This window comes from Protopterus annectens, chromosome 2.part1 (assembly GCF_019279795.1).
Source record: "Protopterus annectens isolate FY-2018-M chromosome 2.part1, PAN1.0, whole genome shotgun sequence".
Taxonomy (NCBI): domain Eukaryota; kingdom Metazoa; phylum Chordata; order Ceratodontiformes; family Protopteridae; genus Protopterus; species Protopterus annectens.
Genome location: NC_056729.1, coordinates 652,277,140 through 652,304,004, shown reverse-complemented (window position 1 = coordinate 652,304,004; position 26,865 = coordinate 652,277,140). Strand labels below are relative to the sequence as shown.

Here is a 26,865-nt window from a genome sequence, read left to right as displayed (position 1 = left end):
GAAGACCTGTCCCTGGAAGCCTTATCTACTTTGTAATGTGTGATAAAGGTATGAGGCTTAGACCAAGTGGCTGCAGCACAAATATTGTCAAGGGGCAATTTAGCTTGAAAGGTAGAAGACGTAGAAATGGCTCTGGTAGAATGAGCCTTAGGTTTGTGTGTCAATGCCATGCTAGTATTCGCATAAAAAAGGATATACAATCCGATAACCATTTAGATAAAGTTGTTTTAGCCACTGAATTACCTTTTCTGGCTTCCGAAAAGGATACAAAAAGTTGATCTGATTTTCTAATATCCTTAGTTCTGTCAAGATAAAATCTGAGCTGTGTACATCAAGTTTGTGCAGCATGTATTCCAATTTCTTAGAGTGGTTGGGAAAAAAAGACTGGCAGCTCAATGACCTGATTGATATTGGATTCAGAACAGACTTTAGGCACAAAGGAGGGGTTTGTTCTGAGAGATACTCTATCAGCATGGAAAATCATGTAAGGAGGCCTAACAGATAATGCTTGAAGTTCTGACATTCTGCGGGCAGAAGTAATGGCTACCAGAAATATAGTCTTCCAGGACAAATATTTGAAATCACAAGAAGATGCTGGTTCGAAAGGGGGGAGAATAATCTGAGACAGCATAAAATTCAAATTCCAGGGAGACTAAGGAATTTTGACAGGTCTCATGTGAAAGGCACCTTTAAGAAAAGCCTTAGATAACTTATGGCTCATAACATTCAACCCATCGAATCCAAGGTGGATATTTGATATGGCGGCTAACTGGACTAACTGTGGCAGCTGCTGCTGCTTCTTTAAAAATCTGTCAAAGATTCTAAAATGGATGACAGAGGAGCTCAGAAAGGGTCGATTTTCTGTATATTGGCCCAAATTGAGAACCTGTTCCACAATGCGGTACAGCTTCCCGGTGGATGGCTTATGAAAAGACAAAAGGATTTGTCTTGTATCATCTGAGAGCGAATGAAGCCTGGCAATTAAGGGAAGTGGATTAGCCAAGCAGTCAGTTTTAGGGACTGCAGTGAAGAATGGAGGTCCTCTGACGGGTGTGTCAGAAGGTCCGGAACTGGGTCCAGGATCCATGGATCCTCCAGTAGATAATGAAGGAAGGGGAACCAAATCTGTCGAGGCCAGTAGGGAGCTATGAGGATAACTGTCCTTCCCAGCAACTTTGCTTTCTGTAAAACCTTGGGTATCAATGGAATAGGTGGGAATGCATATAGGAGACCCAGAGGCCAATCGTGTATGAGTGCATCTCTCGGGGTATGTCCCGGAGGTGGTATTAGGGCAAAGTAGCTTCTGCATTTGGTATTGATGTGACTGGCAAAAAGGTCGCAGCAAGGCAGGCCCTATTTGCGGAAAATCAGATCCGCAACTCGTTGGTTGAGAGACCACTTGTGAGGCAACAGTATTGCCCTGCTTAGCTTGTCCGCTATCACATTGGATTTCCTCGGGATGTGCGTTGCTATCAGAAAATGGGACAACACAGCCCATTGCCATACCCTGAGTGTTTCTCGACAAAGGGGGTAAGACTTGGTTCCGCCTTGCTTGTTCAAGTACCAGACCACTGACATGTTGCCCGTCTGAATTGCAATTGTCCCTAGAGGAAGAGAGTCCTGAAAGTACTGTAACACCAGAAATACCGCTCTCAACTCCAGAACATTTATATGCAGATGTGACTCGACCTGTCCATGTGCCTTTGGCAGTCTTTACCTGAAAATGCCCCTCCCCACCCTATCAGGGAAGCGTCCGTGGTCACAGTGGCTACTGGGGGGGGGGGGCAAAGGGTCTTCCGATTGTAACATGAAGAGACGTCAACCACCACTGAAGGTCTCTCTTGCAAGAATCTGTGATGAGAATCATGCAGTGCATCGGTAGCTTTTGGTAGAATCACTGAGCGAAGAGGAGCCATTGAAGGATTTGCATATACATCCTTGTGAGTGGGACAGCCAGGATTGCTGCCACCATCAACCCTAGTACCTTCAAGACCTCTGCTGCTGTTGCTTTGTTCTTTGACACCAGTGAGATGACGTGTTGGTGAAATGAGACTCTTTTGATTGGAAGACGTAAAGTGGTGGTTGAGGTATCTAACTCTGCTCCTATAAAAACGGTATGTTGCGATGGCAATAAGGCAGACTTTTTGAAGTTGATTACAATGCCTAATTGATGGCAGAGTGTCAGAGTATATTGTGTTGCCTGAGTCAACTGATGCCTGGTGGTAGCAGTGAGGAGCCAATCGTCTAGATATGGAAACACCTGGAATCCTAGATGCCTCAGGTGAGCCGTGACCACTGCCATGCATTTGGTGAACACCCTGGGTGCTGTAGTGAGCCAAAGGGCAGTGCTCAAAATTGGTAATGATTGGCTCCCAGCCGGAAATGCAGGTGACCCCTGGAGTGTCTGTTCATCTTTATGTGATAGTACGCATCCTTGAGATCTATGGAGCACATCCAATTGCCTTTCCCTAGGAAGGGAAGAATGGACTGAAGCATGACCATTCGGAACTTCTCTTTCTTTACAAATTAGTTGAGTCTGCTGAGGTCCAAGATAGGTCTCCAGTCCCGTTTTCTTTGGTACCAAAAAGAATCTTGAGTAAGTTCCGAATCCAACTTGGTCTGCTGGGACTGGTTGGATTAATCTTTTTCTAGCAATTTTTGGACCTCTACTATTGCTTAATCCCTGAGATTGGGTGGTACATCTGGGATTCTGTTTACAGGAGTAGGTGGGGAAGAGAACGGTATGAAATATCCTCTGGAAGTGATGCTTTGTACCCATGTATCTGATGTTATGTTTAGCCAGGCTTCTGGGTACAAAGACAAGCAACCCCCGACTGCCTCCAGAGCCGAAGAGCCGGGTCCCCTTTCAGGAGCGCTGGTAGGACTGTCCAGAGAACTGGCCTCTGGCACCCTGTTGCTGCGGACCCCCTCTGCCGCGCGGGCGGTGTCTTCCGTTATAACCCCCTCCTCTGCCTCTAGAGGGGGTTTCTCCACGTGTGTCCTGAAAGGCACCCTGTGCTTTTCGGAACCACATTTTCCCTCCCCTAGGGCCCTTGGGGTAGGGCCGAGTAGGGGTAGAAAAATGGACTCCAACGGCAGATAGGGTCTTGCCTTCCTGCTCACACCTGGTTAAAAGTTTCCTTTATTTAGGCCCAAACAGTGATGAGCCATCAAATGGGGTGTTGATAAAGGAAGGCTTAAAGGGTTTCGCAAAGGAACAGAGACGCATTCAGGCTTGTCTCCGCAGAGCAATGCCTGAACTAGTGGCTCTACTCGAACCATCAGCTGCATAAGATATGAGGCACATGGCCGAGTTTACAACAGAGTTTAGGGTAGCGAGCTGTGTGTTGACTTTGTCGGCAACCCCTGCAGCTACTGTACCCTGGAGAGTATCTCCTAGCTCTTTTAGGAGATCTCTCTGCAGTCTCATAAAATGGGTTAAATAGTTCAGCGATCGCAGAGAAAAAGTCGCTGAACTAAACATGCGTTTCCCATATCTATCCATGATCCTAGAATCTCTGTTAGGAGGATGGAGAGATGCGGATGTTTCAGACACTTCCTTTTTGGTGGTTACAGCTACCACCATGGCATCAACAGGTACTCCTTTGGTCAAAAAGGCTTTGTCCACTGGGGCAGAGATGAACTTATTCGGCTTCCGAGGGACAGGTTCCATGGCCTCCGGTGACTCCCATGCCTTACGAGAGATCAGCTCTATGAGCTCATCGTAAGGCGGAGACACCCAAGACGTGGAAGGTTGAGACCCAAAAGCCTTCAACAGCATAGACTCGTCCTCAGTAGGGGTTTTGGACTGCCAATCGCCCCTCTGCCTAAGGATCTCTAATACCTCCGCAAAGGAGATATTCTCAGAGGGGGATCGAGGGGACCCTTCTGACTCATCCAAGTCAATGTCGGATGTCAAAGACTCTTGTGGGGAGTCTAAGTGCCTCCTCTTGCACAGTCTCTTCCTGGGTACCTCCTCAGTGGGGAGATCTGGGGAGGTCTCTGAAGAGCAGGGGACGCCCTGTGGGGCCACTTGAGGCTCGGGGTCTCTATGCTTAGGGGGACCAGTAGATGTAGAAGCGGACGCAGGGGCTTGAGGGGAGAAGGAAGCCCGAATTGGTGCCGATGATGTCTTAGGAGACAGGACTCTCCTCATGGCATCGAAAGCACCATGGGTCCGACGAGAAGGGGTAGATGGATCCGGAGGAACTGTCCGATCATTCCGCACCAAAACCATGGGCTCCGAGCCCGAGGTAGGAGCCGAGCTCATCTGAGCCGAAGCCCCGAGAGGAAGAGTCGGCACCGACAAATCGGTCCGACTATCCTCTCCGGACCCGACAGGAGAGTGTCGGCTCCTAGCGTCCTCGGTCGGCGCTGAGGACGACCAAGTAGATGGAACCGATAACACCAGTGCGGGTCTCGGTTCCATAGGTTCGACAAGCATCGGTTCGGGCTCCAAGAGTCCAGTGCAGCTCGGAGGAGGAGTAGTCAAGTCCAGTTCAATGGTCTTTGGCTCCGAAGTGGTCGGGGCCAACAATTTAGCAAGTCCTGGTGCCCACAGAAGCTTCTGCACTAGCCAATCCATGTCCATATCAGAGAGGCTGACCGAAGACTTCGAGGAATGCACCGAAGGTGCTGACTGGAGCAGAGGAGAAGAGGGAACCTCAGAGATCGGCTCCAAGACTGGGAGCTGGCTCCCAACCAAAGGGACACTCGGTTCCGAGGACTGTGGAACCGATGACCCTCTACCATCTGATCTCTTTGCCTTCTTGGTTGGTTTAGAATCAGAAGATTTTGAAGATTTAGAAGAAGTGCTGGCACCTTCCTGGCTACCCAACACCTCAGAAAAAGTATGCTGCAGCAACCCCCTAGCTATGAGTTTTCTCCTTCTCTCTAAGAGAACCCTAGATGAAAAAGAGTGGCAAATACTGCAGGAGTCTTGGAGGTGTTTAGCCCCCAGACATCTGAACTTAACATTGAAGTGGAATATCATGGAGTTTTATCTGAACTATTTATTGGAACACTGTGGATTTTTATCAGAGTTGGAGTTTTAATAAAACGAGTTGGAATACTGCTCTGGCTGACAGTTTGCCTTTTTATTTACTAGTTTTTCAGTGTGGAACTTAGCATTCATACTCTTCAGGCTTTGGCTGTCCACGAAACCAGGAATCAACATAGTTTTGTTCTGCTATACACATCTGGCCCAAACATCACACTAAAATACAGATATGTCTTCTTGATCAATCTACAGAGAAGCTCATCGGTTTGGTTTTACACAACCAGGATATTGCAGTATCTTTATACTGGCTTGAAATGCACCCTTAGCCTTCTACCTTTATGCCGATCACTAAACTCAGCAGTTTAATAGCCACAGTCACACATGACATTTTTAACTGGCTGTAACTTGTTCTGCTCCTTTACTCATGATAGCAGTTTTTGACCTCAAAACTCACTGGCTATTACTGCTGCATACAGAAATAAGTAACTGATTTATGGCTTAATACTGACCTGGCTGCCTCCCCCTTCTGTGTCAGGCTTCAAAAGATCTGCAGTGGAAAGCTGGTTGCAGAAGAGGCCTGAAGGACCCAATGTTGGATCACCAACCTGGTAAATAAGAGGAGAAAAGGAAATGTTCAGTTTGATGCAAACGGATCCATCAAAATTAGCTACTATCAGTTTTAAAAGTGTCATTCATAAATGGAATTTGTCTGAAGAACTTAATTTGTTCTATTTTTATATTTTATTCAGTCTAACAAGCCCAACAATACCTGCATAATCAAAGTCTGGAGACAATACCTGTTTTACGGTATTGCTCACTGCCAAATTCAAAGTATTTTTTCCAGTCCACTGACATACTGTGTGCTTAATCAGCTGGCATCTGTGTCAGCTCCTGAAGACAGAAGCATAGAATCCTATTATAAAGAAGACCCATTCAACTGAAACTCATTTGCAAAATGGTGGGGCATCAATGGACACGGGAAATTAAAGATCCACAAGTCTGACTAACCTCATCTGTAAGGCTATGGAAAGGATTATTATGGAATTAATAACAAAGACATTGGTAACCTACAAACTCAATCCATGCCAGTTTGGATTTGTTAAGGGGAGATCTTGCCTACTTACCCTGTCTGACTTCTTTGAAAAAGTTACTAAAGCAATGAATGAGGGGAAAATCTGAAGGGGTTCACAACCATTCCACACCAATTAGCTGAAACACCTGATGTTCATAAGGATCATTTGCATATATCCCATATGCCTCTGATACAAGAGGTTTGGGAGGTCACTCAGTGGAAGTTCTAGCTTTGCTGGAGTTTTCATTTTGTTTTTACAGTCTGGTATTGTCAAAAAGCTATCAAAGTTAATGTTAATCACGATGTAACTCACAGGATAGCAAATCGGCTCAGAAATAGAACCCTGGAAATTAGAGTAGGCTGCCTGGAGCACTTATCTAGCTGACTTAATAGCGACCAGAAAAATGGTTTTCCAAGTCAAAAATTTTAGTTCTGCTTTGTTTGAAGGTTCAAAAGAAGATTATGTTAAGCCTGAAACATAACAGCTAAATCCCAAGGAGAAGTAGGATCTTCTAATGCTGGTCTAAGCAAAAAAAAAAAGCTATCTTACATAAGACCTTGTAAAGTTTAGTAGAGGCCAAGGTAGAGTTATTTTCGCCCAGGTTGAATTTGGAAATGGCACTCAACTGAATTTAATAGTTGAGAAGCTAGCTCCTTCATTAAAAAATGAAGCTAAAAATGGCACAGGTGCTGAAAAAGGATCCAGACCTTTGCTAAGGGCCTGAAAACAAATCCAGGTCCGCCCCATTTGTTGATGTACCAGACAAGTGACATATTGTCTGTCTGTATGTATGGCAACTGTCCCAGATGGGAGAACGTCTTGAAAGGCCTGAAATGCTAGAAGGACTGCTGTCATCTTCAGGACAATGACATGCGTCTTGGCCCCTTAGGGAGACCACATGCCTTGGACTGTCCTTCCCAAGTACTGCTCCCTCCAAACTGGGAAGCATCCATGGTCACTGTGGCTTTGGGCACGGGAATAAATGGATGGCCTTTGCAGAGTTGGTTTGAATAAATCCATGAAAGAAGATATATTTTGCATGCTTGTATGACCTTGACTGGAGTGGATATTGGATGCTGAAGAATGGATCATTGAGTCGACAAAGTCCATTAAAGTATTCTAATGTGGAACCTGGCCAGAGGAACAAGGGTGATACTTCCTGCTACAGATCCCAGAGCTTGTAATATTAATCAATCTGGAAGAGAAGAACTTTGAATCACTTTCTTGACTTGGGAACTCAGTGTATTTATTTGAGTAGAGGGAAGACAGGCTATCAGATTAATTGTAACCAGATGAGCAACTATGAACTCCAGACTCTGTGTAGGTTTGAGCTGAGTTTTGTTGTACTTGACTGTGATTTCCAGATGAAAACACAGCTGGAGCAAGTAGTCCCTTGCCTGCAGAAGTCGATGCCTGGTTGGGCAGTTAAGAGCTAGTTGGCTAGGTATGAAGGCACCCAGAATCCCAGCAGTCTCAAGTGAGCTTCTACCACCGCCATACATTTGGTGAACACCCTAGGGACTGTGGTGAGGCCAAACAGCAAAGCTATGAACTGGTAATGACTGGCTCCCACATGAAAGTGCAGGTAACTTCTGAAGTACCTGTTCATTTAGATGTGCTAGACCTTCAGGACATGCACTATCAAGCACATCCAATCATCCTTTCACAGCAGAGGCAAAATGTACAGAACAGTGACCATCTGAAACTTTGAAAACTGTACAGATTTAACTTGTTGAGATCCAGAACAGGTCTCAAGTCCCCTGCCTTTTTTTTTGGCACTAAGAAGAATCTTGAGTAAATTCTGGAACATCTCTGGTCAAGGGGGACCTTTTGGATGACTTTTTTTCTAGCAGCTTTTTTATTTCTATAGATGATGCTTCCCCTCTGACTGGGTAGAACACTGGAGATTTCACTCACAATAGTGGGAGGAGGAGCTAGGGAAAATCGTACTGTATAACCTCTGGATATGATTCTTTGCACCTACACATCTTTTGAAATAGATAGCCAGGCTCACTGGTGCAGAGACAAATGTTCCAGACTGCCTCCAGAGGGGAACAGTTGGGCGCCTACTTTCAACAGCGCTGATCTTATCTGGGAAGGAATGCTTGCAGCCCTGGTTCTGCAGGCCACCTATGCTGTGAGGGTGGTGTCTTCTATTCTAGTTCCCCCTTTGCACCTGTGGGAACCATGTCCGCATGGATATGAAAAGGGACCCTGGGATTTCTTAAACCACATTTTTATACCTTCTCACTAGTTCCTACGGAAAGATCTTCGAGGGGTTGAAAAACATACTCCTACGGCAGACAGGGTCTTTCCCTCTTGTTCACACCTGGACAGCATGTTCTTAATCTTGGGGCTGAACAGAGAAGCTCTGTCAAAGGGCACATTGATGAACTAAACTTAAAGGGCTCCAAAAAATCACGTAAGTGCATCCAAGTATGTCTCCTGATGGTCACGCCCAAACCCGCAGCCCATGAGGTACCTCCACAGCATGGGGGAGCAACCTCATGGATACATTCGTGATGGACTGAAGGGTGGCCAATTGCGAGGAAATTCTGTTTCTATCCTTGAGCAATATGGAACCAAAAGAGATCTCACAAGCCCCTTGGTCAGATCTCTGTATAGCCTCATAAAATATAACAAGTAATTCGATGACCTGAGGGGCAAAGGTTTCTGAAGCATACACACAAATTTCCAAACCTATCCAAAGCCCTGGACCCACTCTTAGGGGGATGGACAGAAGAACTCTGCTCTGCCAGTTCTTTCTCTGTGACTGCAGCCACAACCATGGCATTAACTGGGACTCCCTTGCTCCAGTGTGTGTGATCTTTAGGGGAAGCTAAAATTTTGTCCAGCCTTTTCAGTATTGGCTCAACAGTGACCGGCTCCTTCCACTACTGCTGACAGACAAGGTCATTGAGCTCACTGGCGAGGGGTGGGGGGTCATCCAAGAAGTAGATGGGCCAGAACCAAAAGCCTCTAGAAACACCAATTCCCCCTGGAAGATGGTGTCAGAGGACCAGTCACCTTTTCATTTTAAGGAGTTCTAGGATGCTGCCAAAGGAGATGTCTTCAGGTGTTGATCGGGGAAACCCCTCCCCCTCATCAAAATCGGTGTCCTCTGTGAGAGATTACCGGGGGAATCTAACTGCCTCCTCTTACATGCTCTCTATTGAGGGACTTCTTTAGTGTGTTGTTCTGGGGAAGTATCAGAACAGATGATGATGTCTTGCTGGACTGGCTGGAGACTATATGGGCTGACTCTCCCACTGGAAGGAATGGACTAGGCTCAGACCAAAAAAAAAAACGGATGAGATAGGGTTGTCTGATTTGAAGGGGGCAGGGAGGTCTCTTCTCTAGCCAAGGAGAAAACCCTCTCCACAATCTCAAAGGCAGAAATGTGGAACACAGAAGTCGATGGCACTGGAGCTGGAATATCTCAGACGGTCAGCTCCTCTAATCCCACCAGCACTCCATTCCAGGAGGGAGTCAGACCCAAGCTATGCAGCGCTGAGGCCCCAAGGGGAAGACATTGCTTCAGAGTCAACTTCAACCCTTCCTGGATCTAGCTCTGACAACCTTGGTGCTGGTCAGCTCAGGGGGACCATCGGAGTTGAACAGAGACTCTTCAGATCCAATAAAGACACTCCCAGAGATTTCAGATCAAAGGATTGCGAAACAGTGGGTTGGACTACAGAAGGTGATACCAAGGGGAAGGTGAACAAATGACAGTTCGCGGACCCAGTGGGAGTCGGAGCCGGAAGAATCCCCATCTGAATCTGTATTCTGAGGAACTTCCTCATCATCCTATCCAGTTGGGATCTGAGCGGCTTCTGGAAGATCTAAGACAGGATGTGGTGGATGGTGTCTGGAGTGTCTTCGATGAGATCCCTCCAGAAAAGGAGAAGGGAGCCTAGATAAAAGTGGATCCAAGAGACATGGCAAGTGACAGATCTGTGGAGACCTGGACTTCAAAACAGTCGAATTCGACTTTTTATGTACCTTTGTGGGAGGCTCCGTTGAAGGAGCTGATGCTGAACCCAAAGAATGATCATGAGACCTCTTACAAGACTCCTTTTCTTTTGACAGGGTCAGATTTGTTTTTGTCAGGCTTTTTCTTAAGGGTTTGAGCCCCAGCGACTGAGGAACTAGAGGTACATGGAAGATAACCTTTTAACACTAACTTGTTTCTGTCATCCGTTAAAGCTCGGGAATTGAAACCAGGGTAAATTGAACAGTCCACTTTGAGGTGAGCAGGACCTAGGCAATACATGCATTCCCTGTGAGCATTGGAAATGGGAAACTTGTGCCCACAGGTAATGCATTCTTTGAATCCTGTAGGCTTGTCAGCCATGCAAAAGCCCTATGTCACTATAAGCAAAAAATAGTGCATTAATAAACTATGAAGACAAACATTTTTACACAACTATAGAAAGGATTGTATTATTATTTTTTAAGATAGAAAAAGGAGAGAAAACCACTAACAATGGTAGAAAAAATACTCCACAGAGTAAGAGGAGATGTCAAGAATGGCACTGGCAAGGGTTCAGAAAACCAGTCGCTCAAAGAAGGTAAAAAAATAGCTATGTTTAGCTTACAGATTATGAGGGGGAGGAAAAGAAACTGTAAAATGCAAAAATAAAATTGTAGGCTAACTCATGAATCAACAGAAACTGAACAAAGTGGAAAACTCCAAAGAAACATTTGAGAAAAAAGGGATCTGCATCTGAAACTAATGGCAGCAAATGAGATCTGAAGTATGTTAGGCTGGTAGGGCATTATAGATAAAGGGAGGAGCTTGAGTAATCTTGGATCCACTGCTCTGGTAGAAGTGGCACAGTCAGATCAAAGTCTTGGATCTGAACACATCAGTTCAGGAATGGATGAAAAAGGGCATCAAGATCAGAAAATTTGATCTGTGCTAAGAGAACACAATAAATGTGGACATCTGGTGGTCATTTAAAGAACATGGTTTCAGAGTACAAATTCAAAAATAACTCGTAAGAACCCTGAAATTTACAAGTTATAAGATATGGAATTGTAATAGCTTGGGCTGTACTTGACAATACACATAATCAGTAAATAAGATGAGTAAACAGAAAAATAAACTGCATATGTACTACTATCAAATTAAAACACTGAGAACTGTACACAGCTCCCCACACCAAACCATTACTCAGGGCTGGATGATTATAACGCCAGCCTCACTCATGGAAGAGCACTGCAATCTTTTGCTAGATACACACTGTACACCAAATACCTTCATTCACATCAGTGCATTTGTGAGATACTGACAATATTCACTTATTCATATAACATTAGTCTACTAAGATTTGCTGTATTGCAAGATTATTAGAATTAAGGATTTAACAAAGTTAACATTTAGAAAATAAGAGAAAGCCACGTCACGTACCGGATCAGAGCATAATGAGTTCACATTTGGCAGCTGTACAGAGCCCATCTGCATCTGACCTGCTAAGTGATTCATACTTCCAACTACATTGGTGTTGCCACCCCCTGCCATGGACACAGTGAAACTCATGTTATTGTACATGCTTTGTTGTGGAGGTGGGGCCTGGTTTTGCGCAGTCTGGCCAAACACACTGCTGGGGAAAAAAAAAAGAGACACATATACGTTAATTAGTTCAAACTACAACAAACTGAGAACCAATACTATAGCCTCTAATATTCCTCAACATTATGAAAGTATGACTTGTAGCAGTACACCCACAGATGAAACGGATCTAACTACAGGCTTTCAGTCAGGCATCTAGTGCAGCTGAAGCTCTCCTGGGGTGAGACGTTCTCTCATTCTCCACCAAGAAAGCTGGCTGTAAAGCAGAACATAACCAGTGACAGCTTTAGTTATTTATTGGAGCAGAGGGTCACCAGCAAGTGTACCCATCTAGCAAAGTGGGATGTCCAGAATGCCTACAGAGGTGGAGGGAAATTTAAAAACAATACCTCCCCCAACACACACAAACACCCTCTGCTGTGGAGTTGTGGAGATAAGAAGAACCACAAACCTGCAGTGCTGTAACTAACTGTAGGAAGCACAAGAGAATTCAACTACAACATGAGTAAAACAGGTATTCCTTTGTCAAAAACAGGACAGAGGGGCACAAGTAGGTGAAAGCTACTACTACAGCAACGATTTGATTACCTGATTACCTAGGGTTATAGTGAATACCTCACCCATGTAGACTACTGTTCACCAAAAGGACCACTGCTACAGTATATACAAAGATAAATGAAAAATCACTAAGCAGTGGGCAAAGACATTTATGAAAAAGTCTACAGTGGTGCTAGCTGATCTTGAGAAGTACATCCTGACAAGTTCAGTAAAAGCTTTGCAAAGAGAGTTATAAAAGAAAGTGACGCAATATGCTGAAAGCCAGTCTACCTATGTATTTCACGCCAAGATAAATAGCTTGTCAGACTCTCTCGTGTCTGGTTCTGCAGTACATATGGGCTGTTTGTGTACATCTACAATATACAGGATCCATTCCCCTTTATTCTGTGGCCTGGTATTAAAAATAAGGAGTCACATTGACTATTCCAAGGAAGTTCAAAGACCACCTATAATATGAATGAGGGTGTGGTAAATTATGTAAGGCTCCTTAAACCTTTGAGGCCTGTAGATGTGAATCTGTCTGGCTGAGGTGATGACCACTAAAAAAAGCATCTTCCAAGGCAAAAACTTGACGGCAGCACAGCTTACAGGCCCAAAATAAGGAAGAGTGCAGTACATTTCTCAGTTATGAAGTTCAAGTCTCAAGGTGGTGGACGGGTATCCTGAGAAGTCTTATGTATAAATCGCCCTTTAAGAAGAGTTTCACATTAGACTCCGTGAACACAGGAAATTCAAAGCTGAAACTGGTTTGAGGTGCACCTTACAGGGGAGTAAGCAAGGTCTTGTTTGAAGAGCTCTGAAAGGTATGGAAGCTGATAGACAGTTCCTGACACATCACACTGAAAATCTCTTTCACTGTGGGTTCTATTACCACCCTTGGTGATTGGGTTCATTTTTTTCACTACATACACTGCAGTGTAGTATTGGGAAGAGTATATTTTTTAAGTGTGAGATACTTCAAATAAATGTGAAACCGAGGACCTATTTGCCTGAAGTGGGAGTAGCTCAGGTGAATGTAAAAGATCCCACAGCACTTATAAAGTATATGGCACTTTGGCCAAATTTTCTCCACTCAGTATAAATATCACCTTGGATCTTCCACGCAAAAACCTCTAGCCTAGCCCCCCAACCTGGTCAACAAAAGACAAATGAAATAAATGGAATTTCCAGGTGCTGTGCCTTCTAGCATCTTCCAGCATATAAACCACTTGGAGACAATAAGAAACTGAGGTACTGACCTAAAATCTTACACGCCTTAAGCTCGAGTACCTTGAGGCTGGGGTGAACTTCAATCCCTTCTTGCTGGGTTATTAAATGCACTGAACTGGTAGAATTACCCTGCAACATTCCACACCAGTTAGTAAAACTGCATCTGACATGGCCAGTTTGGTGCTGTATGAGTGAAACTGCCTTTCGTGCCTTTAACACAAACTTTGGGAATATTGCAACATAAGAGAAAGTGTATAGAAGAGCTTGGTGGCTAGGACAAGTGATCGGTGAACAAAAGCTCCTTACATGGAGGTTTTCTGGAGTTGAAAAGAAGTTTGTGTTTAGTATGCCTTGCCTTTCTGTGACTTTTTAGGTAAGTCCTTCTGTAAAACATCCAGCTCAAGTAGTCTGTCACTGAATTCTGTAAGCTAGGCATGTAGATAACACAGATAGCACAGCCTTCTTGCCATATCCCAAGGATTAACAGCCAGTCTACAAAGTGAGTGGTCTCTGCTTGTTTTACTTGTGTGTGTGTGTGTGTGTGGGTTTCTAATTTCCCAGGGCCACCTTCTCTACACTCTGGGATGAAGCAGCTGGGCCCCAACCCATAGCCTGGGGCAACTGTGGTGAGCTTCTAACATGATGATGGTGGAGTGAAAGAAAGACCTTAAACTGTGTTGCCCATTTAACAAATTTCTTATTTACCTTCTTTATATATAAATTTTATTGCTGCCATATGAAAAAACTTATTTATACCTATTTACAACATTCTTCATAAGTGCCATTTGCAAATTACAGTACCTTTACTTGTACACTGACCACAATCTATAACAACTTCTATCTTTGTACCAATAATGCAGTGTATTCTCAGGGAAAATCAGTATCTATCTACATATATTCTAGACTGTTTCAGACCATCTTTATAACTAACAGCACCCTATAAACTACATCTTACAGCCATTAATTTCTTATTCTCCTTATGCAAAATGAAAGCTGTTAATTCTACACTAATAACTTTATCTTCATCTTGCATCACAACAAATTCTTGCACCTGTCATTAGCTGTCTCTTCCATACAAACCCATTAATCTGCTTTTAAATATTTGTCACTTTTTTGATAGACTTATCAGTCTCTCACCTAGACCATACCTCTCAAGTGTCCAGATTTTCGCTGAATGTCCAGATTTTTTCCCTCAAATGTTTGTTCTGTTCCTGATAAAATTTAAGTTTTTTTGGAAAATCATTGAGGAATGAAGCAAACTAAATAATGATACAAATTTGAGTTTCCGACTTTATATCCTTCAGAAAATACTTGCCAACACAAAACCTGGTATTCTATCAACTTTTTAAGTTTGTAAGAGCGATATTTAAAATTTGTCCCCCCATTATTTTAGGTTTGTCCAGATTTCAAGAACTAAGTGATTGAGAGGTATGACCTAGACATTTATGATACTTCATTCCTACATTACTCAAATATCTTCAACCAGCTAAACAGACAAACGTTTGCCATTACACTGCCTTAAGAGAGTATGTGCTATACTCCCCCTCCCGAGGACACACCCTCCCTGGTCTGAATTTACATTTGTCATCCAATAATCCACCCACTGGTGCCCTTTTAATTTCCCAAATAAATTTCACATAGAATTGCATCCACTTTTCATATAACATTATTCTCACTTGCAGTGAACGAATGACTAATACCCATTTAATTTTCATATTTAAAGTACAGTCAATCTTACATCCACCCTTACATACATTGAGCCTCATATTGTATTCTGCTCCTGATTGGCCACATTTATCCATCCATTCCAATCAGTACACCAAAAGGAGCAAATAAGACAACTGTGCCTTATATTTAATATTTTTGTAGACACACAGTGTCATTTCCCAGTCCATAAAGCATGACAAGCACCACAGAAAAATCCATCACATTTTTACCTTTGACAAAGGAGGATGTCAACATCCATACTTCTTTTTCCATGCTTTTGCATATTATCTTAAGAGCCAAACAACGCAACCACACTACAATCTCTACCACTAGCACACTTCCCTCTAGATGTACTATCCTTTGACACTTTCCTTCATTCACCTCCTTTATGTTTCTTCACAAAATATCCTCACATTAGCCATTATCAAGCTTTCACTTTTATCCCATTGTTGAGACTTTGCTGGCATTATAACCATATACAACCAACAGACAAAAACACACACACAATCTATAATATCATCCTAACAAAATGATTAACATAATTCTTAAGTAAATCCAACCATCTACAACCCCTTTTTCCCATTTTTGCAGATGGGGTTGGAGTGTCATTTCAACAGTGACAAACACCTATTGCCAAGATTTACACCACCGGGTGGCTAGTCCCGTCACAGTAGTTCTTCCACACCACACACTTGCAAGCACACTCACATCTATGGCAAATTTAGAGTACCCAGTCCACCTACTGCATGTCTTTGGAATGTGGGAGGAAACCAGAGCACCCACAGGAAACCCACGAGAACAAAGGGAGGAAATGCAGATGCCGCACAGAAGGCACCCCAGCAGAGAATCGATCTGGAGAACCTCTTGCTGTGAGGCCCTATCCATTGTGCACCCCTAAGTAAATACTTAGCTTCTATTCCTTATTCAAATGGTCCTTTCTACTTTCAGTAACTAGCTTTTACTGAACTGTTTTAACTAGAATCAGGCTGCCCATCCAATATATTAACTATTTAACCTACTGCATATACAGTGCTTCATAATCACTGAAAGAGATTTCAACATATTCTGCAGTCTTAAAACATTAATACTGATTAACCATAGAAAGTGCAGTACACCTCCTTCAAACAATACAACTGTAATCTCAGAATAAAGCTACTTTTTAATTCATATTTCAAGAGTCTTTTCTTGTATACAATTTTTATCTCAAACACTATTCATATGGTTCCTTTCCACCATGTGGACCGCAGGTTGACTGTCAAAATGTGCTGGTATAACCCGCATTAAAGAGAAAACAAGGAAAATAAAAACGTTATCTTTTGGGTACATTTGGAACACAGTCCATCACTGCACCATTAGTTAACATATCACCTCTCCCTCAACAAATTAATAACTGTCACTGCAAAAATACAGTCCTAGTTGATAAGATACTACCCACAGACTTATCCTTTCTCTTAAAGGTCAAGCTCTTCAGTCTAGCCAATCACCTTGTACCATGGATCCCTCTTATAAACAGTAATCTTTTATCAGTTGAACATGTCCTTTTCTCCCACTCACCTTCTAGTTCTCCCAGCTGCAACCATGTCTCAGTTCAAAGTCTCCTTTTGCTCCACCCACAACTGCAACAATCTTGCTGACAATTCCTTTACTTTCTCAATCACTTCATCAAGATTATCAAACACCAAGATGTTCTCATTACAGAATACCTTAAAAGTAATAGTGAATGACAAATTACACTTCAATCTTTTATGGCTACATTTCCTAGATGCATTAACAAAAACGAGAACGGCTTTTTAAAGTCACCGCTGCACAATTCAATTCCACAAATCCCAATTCTCTGCCTTGTTACCATAAAATCAAATGCTTCACTGATCCAACAATCAGGGAATCTAGCAAAGCCAGTTCATTTTACCATTTTAACTCTCAAACTCCAACACACTCTTTTTTCTTCATTCACCACAACAATGTAACACTTGGGTCACATTTTTATGCCTCGTCTTCCAATTCAATAAAGCACAACTTATTTTGATCAGAACTATGTCATCTGATCAAATGCTCATTTGAATAAGAAATCAGTGATCACAATTACTTGAAAACTAATTTCAGTGAATTACAACTGAGAGAATTTACACACTGTATTTTATTTTGGCAGTGGGGCAAGCCCCCCCCCCCCCTGCATTCCCTTCCTTATATATACCAACTCCATGGTTGCACAAATGTGGAGAAAACAATGCTGGTAAACACACTCAAACAACTGCAGATCTGGGAGTATGACATGACAGTGGCCATTACCATTCCATACATACTCAACTAAACTCACTTCCCTAACAGCTCCCATGATCAGAAACGACACCATCACAGACAGTCTATAGACTTCAAGCTTTCTGTCAACTGTTAAGGCAAATAAGTTTTCACTCGTGTTCAACCATTTGTGATTCAGTCAAATGATGTAGACCCTTTTGATCAAGTCCATTAACTATTTCTGTTGCCTTTTTTCTGAATACCCACCAACGTTGTCTAACTAGTCCCATCACTGCCTATTGGTCCTACAGTCATTCAGCATCCTCCATAGTAACAACTCCTAACCTTTTCAAATAAACACCAAACACTCCTGTCAAATTCTGTAACTCAATTCATATTTCTTCTAGGCTGCTGGCCACCTTGTGAACATTCAGTTTTAAAATCTTTTGGCTTCTCTGAAAGGCAAATGCAGATCATAATGGAAACTCAGTTCAGGCTCTACCTAGTTCTCCCTTAAAATATTTGAATTCTATAAGACAGTCTACTTTTTCCATTATCAAATGTTCACCACCTTTATCTTTCTGTTCTCACAAAACAGTATCAAATCAAGTATTTTTAATTCCTTTACTTTGCACTTTTCATCACTTATTAAGCAGTAATCTGGGAAAGTGTCCAGCTTCAAGCAGCACCATTTAACCCCCCCCCCCCCCAAAAAAAGGTTCCTTTTTGGTACAGGGAATAAAAACACTGTTTGCTCTGGTGACTGGTTATGCTGATCCCACACACTTCTCAGGTACCCCTGGATTTTCATGTGCAGCACTGCCCATAGAGCATCAGGATGAAGTTGGAAATGAACTCACGAGTCATCTAAGGATATTACAGCCTGACACTTCATTGAGAATTTTAAAAGGAAATTATTTAAGAGCAAAATTTCATCCTTGGGAAGGGTCAATTTGCATGTCCTGGTATCTAGGATGGCATACAAAAAGGTATCTGGGCACAAAAGCAACAAAAGCTGAGGCCTAAGAAACAATTTACGTTACATCTGACATACATCTGCAGCTGCTCCATGTGATATGCCAGGATCAGGCAGTCAACAAGTAAAAGAACATGAATACATTTTTTAACCTCATTTGTGCAAATACAGAAGCCATGCATTTGGTCAATACTCTTGTCACAGCAGATGCCAAAAGAGCAAGAACGTGAACAGAGAACATGAACGTGCCACTATGAAGCTCAACAGATTCAATCTCTTCTTAAACAATTTCATATGTTCAGCCTTACATAAATGTTTCCCTACTGTTCTGTAAGATACCACTCTCTACCTTTTCTGTGTACTTACAAGGCCATTCAAATTCCAGGTTAATAGAGAAAAATGCAGCCAATTCCACATATTTCACTTTAACATTCTTAATATGCATAACCTCTTTTACAATCCTTCATACAAATGCATTCCCATCCTGTTCAGTGAATTGTGTTTCATTACTCCATTTAAAAACACAGCAACATTTTTTACTGGAAACGTTAATGCATCGTAATACCCTTTCTAACACAGTTCCCTCCCAAACCCTCAGAAACCTACACTAGTCAAAATAAATATGCACACATATTTTTTCAGAAAATAAACCTCGTCCCTTATTAGGTAGATAGTCTAGTTACATGGCTACAAAAATAGACATTAACCTAAACCTTATGTCTGAACTGCCAATACTTGTATTCTTGCCTGATTTTCATACAGCAAAAATAAAACTGCTATCTAAATTCATTCAACTTCTATCCCCTACCAGCAGGGAAAGGGACCTACATAGTACTAATCTAACTACTTTTCCTCAGTCCTTTAATTTTTAATTTTCTAGACCACAGTTTATATTACATAACTTTCTGCTACTTGTGCTTTACACACTGCAGTGTTGCAACTGCACAAACAGTTAAAATTACCTTGTTTGCTGCAGTTCAGTACATTGCCACTGTACAGCTTTCTCTCAATCCTTTTATGTTTTACTCAATAAGATTATTAAGAAAGCAGCCTAGACAGCCTTTAATGAAAAGCTCCAGTTCCTACATTTGGTGGCTGCCTATCTCTTAGATGGAACACTGGCAAATGAAAAAGAACAAACTGATTAACTCATGGGCACCTTCAAGGTTTGTTTTTTAACACTAGAAAAAGTTCACATATTTAAGAATCAGTTTGTTACCATCCTAAGCAATGGCTTGCAAACTGTTTGAGTTCTTCACTTCAGGATCAGTGCCATATGGGTCTTTCTGCTTTTCTCAATTGCATGCTGTTTCAGCACTTCGTTTTAAATCTTCTAATTCAGTAGATGCAAGAAGACACATTGTATTAACAGTACTTTACTACACAACAAATTCATTATTTTTTGTATTTTTTAACTTTCTGAGTCGCAAAAAGTTACTTTTAGTTCATTTCAATATATTAGAAGTCTTAAAACTCTCAGTTGAAATCCTAATATATATCCACACCCCTCCCCACAGAAATATTGCTTGCTTTATTTACCTCAAGTGCAAAATATTAATGTTTTCGTTACTCATGCTTAATTCAATTCACATCTGGATTTATATCTACTTGCATTAATAAACAAAATGCACTTTTGCTAAAGAAAAAGAAAAAAAAAAAAGAAAAACATGCTGTTTGCATGTAATGTTAGTTGTACATTAACGTGTAGTGTTGATGTACAACTAAGCCAACTATTGCCGAGATCGTGCTACAGTGGGGATGAGGGAATATTCCCTTTTCCCCATTGTAGAGCAATCTGGAGTGAGAATATTAAAGTGTGGGGGGAGGGGGTGCGGGGGATTCCCCTCTGCGTAATAGTATTTAGTGTGTTTTTAATTCACTTTTTATTTTTCCGCGAATGTGCATTTTTGATATAATGCACTTTCTCGGAAGTGAGTTATCAAAAGTACAGTTCGATGAACAATATTTTCGATAAACAATGTAGACCCATATATATTACACACACACAAACACAAAATATATGCAGAAAGTCTGAGCTTGCTGATATGATAGTCCCTTACAGTTGGAACAAATCTGTTTTCTTTCCCATATAATCTGAATAACCTTTTCTACCAATACTCTGGTATCCCAGACTTTCAACACCTGTCCCATTTACCATTTTATCACCTCCTGTTGTTGGTATGTTTGCATTTTCATAATTTCTGCTCTCATTTGCTTTCTTAACAGACTTCTTGGAGCATGAGAGGAATGTGCATTCTACATTAATATGTTCAGATGTGGGACATCATTTCCTCTGCTAATACTGGTCTTCATAAAGGTCATGCACACTGCTCCTGCAAGCTTCACAGGAATGGCTGCAAATGTCGGACTTTCTCTCCTTACTCTTACAAATGAACTATTTTTAACAGTTCCTCTTTCGATGCCTTTTGTTCCATCAATTTCTCTTTAATTAACATTTCTGACACTTGCAGCTTCATCAACATAGCAGGCTGAATATTCTATGCTTAATTTAGTTTGCTCTTCTCTCCATTTGATTTTATGTACTCCTCTAGTGTTTGACTTCTGACCTCAGAGAGCATCAGAGAAAGTTTTACCTCAACATTGTTGGAGGCCATACCTTGAACCTGCACTGTACACTGGTCTGCTTCTCACTTAGTCTCTGTGGTGTCCTTGTCTAGCACAACTTTCTCTTTTCTCCTCTTCTTCACCACACCCAGTCAAAATAATCCTTCAACAGGATCTGTATTTAAACCAAACTGACATATTCTACCAGCTTTCTTCAGCACTTAGCGGTTTTCATGCTAGAAGAGCTCCAGTTAAAATGCTTGTCAGTTGGTGTCCATCTTGGAAATACAGTGATTTGGATACTCTGGTGCCTAGTCTGCTTGGGGTGTAACAGATAAAACACGTGTGAACATTCTCTGAACAACTTTGTTGCCTTTGCACACCCATACAGTGTAGCAAGTGTTCTTTGTTTGAGCAACCGAATAAAAAAAAAATGGGAAGATTTATGGAATGTTTCAAATCTGATTATGTGGCTACTTCCTGCATAAAGGTCAGGTTTACTCTCAAGACCACTCTATCTTTGTGGGTGACCAGATTTCAGGGTTTTATATCAAGACCTGACACACTGAAATCCTTCTCACAAATGCAATGACTATAAGGAAGACAGTCTTCCAGGATAGAGAGTTCAAATAATCCTTGAAAAGTTGCTTTTTTTTTTTTTTTTAACACAAACTACACATCCAAGGGAGGTACAGGTTCTTTGAAAGGAAGTCTAATTAATAATGTACCAGTAAAGAATGACTTACACACTTTCAAAGAAACCAAAGATGAACTATGAAGTCCCTGATGAAAGTCTGAGATAGCAGAGAAAAGCACCTTAAAAGAACAGCAAGTAAATTTGAGAGAGTCAAGTACTGCCGATAGCAGAACACATATAACCCATTGGAGGTGGCCCAAACAGGAAAACACATCCACTTGCTCTTGCATGTTTTCCTGGTTTTAAGCATATGGACAGAAGTGAGGATTTGGATGACCCTAAAGAGAAAGAATAGCACCTCTGGCCATTAAGTGGAGAAAACATGCTGTTAACCCAAAAGAATAGTGGTCTGGGTGAGGCTTGCCAGAATGCTGAATTAGGAGGATTCCGAAGAGACTCAGTATGAGAGGCTTCCCCAGAAGATGAGGCCAAAGTAAGGGGAAGCCACACCAGTGAAGAGCAAAAGGACGCTACAGGGATGACCTTGGACTTGCTCTGCTTGGCTTTTTGTAAGAATCTGGGAATTAGGGAAAGGGGGGGAAGGGTAGTGGACCACAGTGACCATGGACCTTTGGCCCTAAGGAGGTAGCAGGGGGGTAAAGATGTTGCACTTGGCATTGGCTAGGCATGCAGACAGGTCACAGTAACGTTTCTCCCATCCACAGAGGCATTTTTGTGTTAATGACCAGCTGTGGGACACACGTGCATTACTGTCCACAAGTATGTGCAAGGGACTTAGCTTCTCCTGGAATGTGAGCAACTATCAGAAAGTAAATGGAGGCTACAGCTCATTCCCACAGCTTAACTTCGTCTCAAAATAAGGGATATGAATGGGTTCCTCCCTGCTTGCTGACATACCACACTACCGCTACACTGTCAGGGTACATAGTAACCACATGACAAGTGAAGGGAGTCTTGGAACATCTGCAGAGGGAGGAGGACCACTCTCATCTTTGTAACACTGATGTGCAGACTGCTTGCAGCTGTGACCAGACAACTTACGCCATTTATCCTTTACAATGCCCTCCAACATAGCGATGAGGCATCCACGATAATAGTCACTTGGAGTAGTGAAAGTTGATTCCAAGAGTGATGCTGGAAATGATAAACCACATCTGAGAGTTCTCCAACAGGGCTCAAAGTTTCAAATTTGGTCTGATAGCATGTCAGAAACATGCTCCACCCACTACTTTGTTAAGATCTACTGATTACTATATGCCATCCTGCAAATGTAACAGAAATTATGGTCATCAAGAGTCTCAAAGTCTTGAGACAAGTTGCTGATACAAATCTGTACCTGAATAACTGAGAGACCATTAACCAGTGCAGACCTTTCATTTAGAATTACCCTATCCCTTTCTCTTTGTCTGTACTATCAGTCCCTGACAGGGAAGGCAATCACTAGCCTCCAATCCAAATGTCTTCTTGGCCTCTTCCCATTCCATTACCCTTCCCACTCTAATTTGTTCCCAATACCTTGGTTCCTTTGCCCGCTTCCTCCAATAAATTCCAGCCCCCCTCTTCTTTATTCTCTGTACCATTAATTGGAGTCACCCCTACCGGCAGAATCTCCTTTTTCCACTCCCGTGTTGGCTTAATTCTTATTATACCTTCTTCTACTTTAAGAAAATAATATTCTGAATGACTGTTTTCCTTAAGTATCTGCATCCAAAATCCAATTATTTCTTTATTTCTCAAATTAACCCCTTGATTTATCACCATTCCTTTCCATTTTAAAAGGTAGCTTTCTGCTTGTGATATGTACAAGAACCTTAACTGTGTAGCTCTAAAACATCCCTTCAATTTAGGTAATCCTAATCCTCCTTGTTCTGTTGGGAAGATCAACCTATCCCAACTGACTCTTGCCTTCTTCCCTTCCCAAATATAATCCTTCAACTCTTATTACTGCAACTTTTCCTCTGGTTTATCAGAGAGGAACCCTCCTACTTTGATTTTTGCTCTTATCCCCTCATATAGCCTTCTAATTAACTTTATTATTGTATCACAAAATGCAAATGTTTCAATTGTCCTACTCATAAAATCTCAACTTAATCTGTCAAATGCTTTCTCTGAATCAAGACCCACCAATAACAGCAGCATTTCCTAGCATTCTTCTTCCTTCTGGATCATCACTGTTCTACTAATGTTGTCAAATGTTTGCATCCCCTCCACAAAATCACACTGGTCCACATCTATCAATTTTGGCATTCTTTTAGCCATTTCTACAAAGAAATACTTTACAATCATGGTTTAGAACTGAAACAGGCCTACATGAAGTTGGATCAGATAGGTATTTACCATCTTTAGGCATTACAGGCACCACAGTTTTTTCAAGGATGTTGGTGCCTCCCCCCTCCTTTTTAAAATACTGTTAAACAAAAAACCTTACAGATCTTTATCACCTTTTTCCCTCCAAAATTCCAATGGAATACCATTTATTCCTAGAGACTTTCCAGTAGATTGTTTATACATCACTAGGTTTATCTCATCGTCTCCTATCTTAACTGTTAGTTAAGTGTCATCTACCTCCTCTAACCTTGGCATATTGAAGTCTTTCATAAATATTTTCATTTGTGCTTTTTCAGATATCCCTACTTCTCTGCTTTATACAAATTTTCATAAAAGTTCCAAAATATCTTTAATGCCTCTAGAGGATCTCCGTATATTTTTCTTGATACAGGGTCCCTAAGTTTGGCAATAACCCTTTAACACTTTCTGTTGCCTAAGTCATTGTGCCAAAAGTTTTTCTACTCTGGAGTTATCAAAAACAGTTGCTTAATTTTTAAACTTGTATATATTATCCAGGTACCCCCTTATTTTCACTTTAGTACTCTGCAATTGTGCCTTCTCGTGTTCTGTGAGACTCTCATTATTCTGTAATACTTTAATCTTTACACGGTAGTGGTGCTGCGGTAGCGTTGTCGCCTCACAGCAAGACGTTGTTGCGTTCGATTCGCAGCTAGAACGTCTTCTGTGTGGAGGCATGCGTGAATGGGCGTGCCTTCGTTGAAGGTTCATAGGTTAGTACTAAGCTAACTGCCCTTGCGAGCCATTTTAAGCCTAGCCAATTATCCCTTGTGAGACTCAAACCCTGCACCTTGTGTTTGTAAGGCAAACACCTTAACCATTAAGGAATGGCAACTCGGCACGTAAAAATCCACTAACAAACATTAGCGGACTGGAGTTCCACTGTGGCGACCCCTAAACGGGATAAGCCGAAAGACACAACAACAACTTTCATCTTTGTCAGCCCCTCTAAATAATTCTTTTAATTTCTTAACCAGATCGCTTTCCTTTATTTAACTTGATTTTTAAAATCCACTTTTATTTTATCCCAGTAACTAGTTAGAATGTCTTGAGTACTTTATTTTTCCTAATAACTACTGGATAATTTCTACTATCCATTCCTTAAATTCCTCTCTTTTTAACAAATAGGTGGGAAAGTGCCAATGCTTCATCTTACATCGTTACCCTGAATTTTTATCTTACAAATTACTGGTGCATGATCCAAAATAGTTACTGGATGTGTATCAAAGTTCTCAATTAAATGGACATGTTCCTCTAAAATATAATTTCTATTAAGTCTAGCTCATTTATTGTACCTTAGGGAATAATATGCAAATTCTGTCTGGGTTCCTGCTACTGAATTCACGCCTTTTACAACAAATATTTTCATAAAGTTCTTCAGAAATCTACCCTCTTTTGTTATATTTTCCCTTGTACGCCCCCAGATACATTCTCATGGTTGCAAATCACATTCTAACTCCTACCTATAAGTAATATTTCCTGTTGAAAGCTGATTATATCTAACAACATTTTTAAGCTCCAAATAGCAGCTTTAGGTGGAACATAAACACTTGCCAGTGTAATCCTCCTCCCATGCCAGTAGTCCCTTACTACTAGAAACTTATTATCTTTTTAACCTGTTCTATCACTACTGGAGTTCCTCTAGCAATTAATTTAAGTTCTCCTCTTTATGCACACGCTCAGTTCTTTCCAAATGTGGGTCTGTAGCACTGCTGTTTGCACTCCGCATTTCTTAATATAATTAAATATTCTTTCTTTTTGTCTATACCTGTGAGACTATTCACATTCCAAGATAATAAGGAAAGTATTGCCACTATGGTAAGACAAGTTTATTTCTACTTACTATACATGGCAGTTTTTGTAATACAAGCAGCCAATAATGTTTGCCAGGTTATCCTTTATACAGTTTTCCCCTCATAGTCAACACTGGAACCTGTATCACATTTTACAAGATGTTTTGTTTTAACAAAAACCCTCAAACAAAAAATCAAACACGCCACCAGGACACCCTCATAACCTATTAACTTAATACAAACACACATAATTATGTATATCTTCGAATACTGTTTAACCCTCCTAATAGGAACATTTGTGCCACAAAGACAGCTGCTAACACAAGCCCTAGTTAACCTGAAACTGAGGTTATCCAAGCTAAGAGGCACTTTATTGTCTGTGCTTCTACTTACACTAATTGTGGTCTATCCTTTTTTTTCTTTACTCCCCTTCCCCAGATATGAAAGCTACTTGCATACTTTTAGAACTCATTAGCTTTTAGCCTTGAAGAAACCAGTGGACTTTTATGACTCTATTATCAGCTTGCTTTCATGGAAAAGTAAGATAAAAAGGGCAAAAATATATTCCTCTGCTGTAGCCTGAAAGACAAGCTGAAACAGTTACTGCTAAAGGAAAACTTTTCATTATATTCACTGTTCTACTTTTCATTACATTCACTGTTCTAATACTTGCTTCAACTTAAAACTGTTTATTAAATTAAGCCAAGGGTCTTAATCCAGACATTCACTTATGTGAAAGAAAAACAAAAAAACAAATTGGCTCTACATATATTATGATCTGTGTACTAACAAACATACTTTATCTTCTCTTTTTTCACTGTAATGCTTATGTTTCTTAATACCAAAAAGAATGAAGAAAATAAGGCATCTGGTTACTTTAATAACTTTACTACATACAACTAAAACAACTATTATATAATATTTAATTTATACAGTGAAACATTTCATAGAAATACTGTTAAGAAAAAGAAGTTATATCTTACCATAACATTCCATTTGTATTGTTGATCCTGGTTCAGTCATTACGCATGGGTATCTGTTCCGACCTCGGAACCGAGCCGGCCATTTTCCAAGCTTGCGTCAGCTTCAAACTCTCAAGCTAACCTCTTACCCACAATCCCCCTCTCCCTGTTACCTCCGACTAAATTTGCAAGACAAAGAAGGTAGA

General features: G+C 41.3%; 1 protein-coding gene across 4 annotated transcripts in view; it reads right to left on the bottom strand.

Annotated features, from left to right (window-relative positions):
* The window catches only part of NCOA1 (nuclear receptor coactivator 1), a 1,171,950-nt gene that overhangs the window by 40,821 nt on the left and 1,104,264 nt on the right, over nt 1–26,865 (bottom strand). For 3 of the 4 annotated variants that reach the window (XM_044062389.1, XM_044062386.1, XM_044062388.1), the window contains exons 18-19: nt 11,486–11,678; nt 5,509–5,604 (exon numbers count right to left, since the gene is read on the bottom strand). In XM_044062389.1, coding sequence (XP_043918324.1) covers nt 5,509–5,604; nt 11,486–11,678 — 289 coding nt within the window. The remainder of the gene's footprint in view (nt 1–5,508; nt 5,605–11,485; nt 11,679–26,865) is intronic. The other variant, XM_044062390.1, reaches the window with a different exon arrangement.